Source organism: Microtus oregoni, unplaced genomic scaffold (genome assembly GCF_018167655.1).
Source record: "Microtus oregoni isolate MIOR12 unplaced genomic scaffold, Mior012 000000F_ref0000247, whole genome shotgun sequence".
NCBI lineage: Eukaryota > Metazoa > Chordata > Mammalia > Rodentia > Cricetidae > Microtus > Microtus oregoni.
In genome coordinates, this window is record NW_024543059.1 from 25,254,969 (window position 1) to 25,256,918 (window position 1,950).

The window sequence follows — 1,950 nt, forward strand, 5'->3', positions numbered from 1 at the left end:
GTGGATCATCATGAAGGGTTGACAGCCTCCTATACTGCACACAGGGCCCCAGGAGGCCAGCGATGATGTGATAGCCAGGCTCTTACAATAAGCTGTATTTGGCCCAACGAGAAAGAACTTGCATGCCGAGGACCATGGGGTGGGGATTCACTATGACTAGCTGCAGGTGGGTACACTGCCTAACACAACAGGGCTTCATGAGATGAACAGCAAACTTGATGTGGGCTAAAAGTTGGAGCAGAGATCAGGTAGCCATGTCAGCAACTTGTATGGTGTGGGACCCGAGGAAGAAGGCAGCAAGAACGGGGCTGCTGAGTTCTGGGTGCTCATGTTCTTTGCAAGTCTTTCAGAGGACAGAGTAGTTCTTCTTTGAAACCGGTTTCTTACGCTATCGCCCTTGGGAAACTTTTCACATCATCTCATACTGATGGGCCATGATGAACCGGGACAGACAGCAGGAAAGCCTCATGCCAATCAGCTGGGAAAACGTGACTGCAAAGAGCACGCCGATGACGATGCCCGTGTTTCCCTCCAAGAAATCCATCATCCGATTATAGCAGCCCCTCTGGTTAACTTTGGTGGCAGCCACAGTCAGGTTGTGCAGATCCTGGGGGTCACAATCACTTTCATTCTTACAGCAGCTGCGGGGGACGCCATGATCCAGGAAGTAGGGACTGGTTTCCCAGTTGGTGTAGTTGGTCACACCACAGCAGGCCAGGGAATACTGCACCTGGTCCACTGCCTGGCTCTTCTCACCTTGGCCATTATAATTCTGCATAGCGTTGGTGTAAATCTTCAGGAAGCTGGCCTTGATCTCACGGTGAAACAGAAGCCCTGAGATGCTAGCAACAAGCTCAGCCAGGAACACCAGCAACAGAAGCAGAGCATACAGCTTCAGCATCCATGGGCTACCTCGGCATGCAGCAATGCATCCAAATAGACCAAAGCTGACAATCATGGTGCCAGTGCCAATGAGCACAGAGGGAACATCTGTAGAATTCCTGGCAATAGATAAATAGATGCCCAGGGTAAGCTTTCCCCAGACTCCAATAAATAACAGGATCACCCCAGTAATCCAAAACACAAAGGAGTAGAGGAGGAGGAGGGTTTTGAAACAGATTGCCAAAAATTTGATCTCCATTCTCCCCAGTGCCACAATATTGCTCCCAGAGACAGAAAAAGTCAGTGTTTCCAAGTTGACTCTTCCTATACGATCCTTGCTGCAGGTTTGCTCAATTCCCCCAAGACTTCACTGACCTCTGCTAGTCTGATTGGCAAAGAAAAGACTCCAGAGAATGAGGTTCTTGCTTTCTGTGTTTGGAGGACTGCTTTACGGTAGACCAGCTTCCTTCCGGGAGGTGGAAACAGTAGAAGCCTAGGCCTCCCCACTCCTTCCCTATTCGCTGTATTCCTCTACTCTATAGTTCTGAATTCCCTTCCTCCCCTGTGCTTTTCCCTCATGAGCACTGGTCACTGGCGTTTCCTCTTCATTGCTGAAATACTGCTCTCTCAAGCCCTAGCCCACCTGCAGTGAGAGGGATGACATTGGTGTCCCCTTTCCCCAAGATAGATATTGGTGCTGGCCCTTCTCATTGTCCCGCCCCAACAGGTCACAGGTTGTCAAACCATGGCTATCTACTTACATTGTGACCCAGGGTCCTGCTCATAATGAGGAACCCTTTGCTCACTACATACAGGTGCTGGCAGAGACAAAGAAAGGGAGAGAAAAGGCAAGGCTTTTGGAGGCAAGCACAAGTCTAAGCTCCATGCTCCATTTTGACTCTTACGGACTAAAGATGGTTGGAAGTTCTTGCTAACTCTTTTGTGTAAAAACAGAGCCCATTTTATGCCTTTCAAGGTAGGCTGGCTTAAATGATTTGCTTGACCAATAGATCATGACAGACATGATGATTTAGGAAAGCAAGTCATAAGAGGTCTTGGGGGAGGCCA

At 49.2% G+C, this 1,950-nt stretch overlaps 1 protein-coding gene across 1 annotated transcript; it reads right to left on the minus strand.

The window, feature by feature from the left end:
* Positions 1-409: 409 nt before the first annotated feature.
* LOC121453421 (tetraspanin-7-like) lies at positions 410-1,141 on the minus strand. Its single transcript, XM_041660208.1, has one exon. The coding sequence runs from the start codon at positions 1,139-1,141 to the stop codon at positions 410-412; it is 732 nt and encodes a 243-aa protein (XP_041516142.1).
* Between the last annotated feature and the right edge of the window lie 809 nt (positions 1,142-1,950).

Coding starts and splice junctions, on each gene's coding strand:
- LOC121453421 (XM_041660208.1), bottom strand. CDS start 1,141: ATGGAGATCAAATTTTTGGCAATCTGTTTCAAAACCCTCCTCCTCCTC.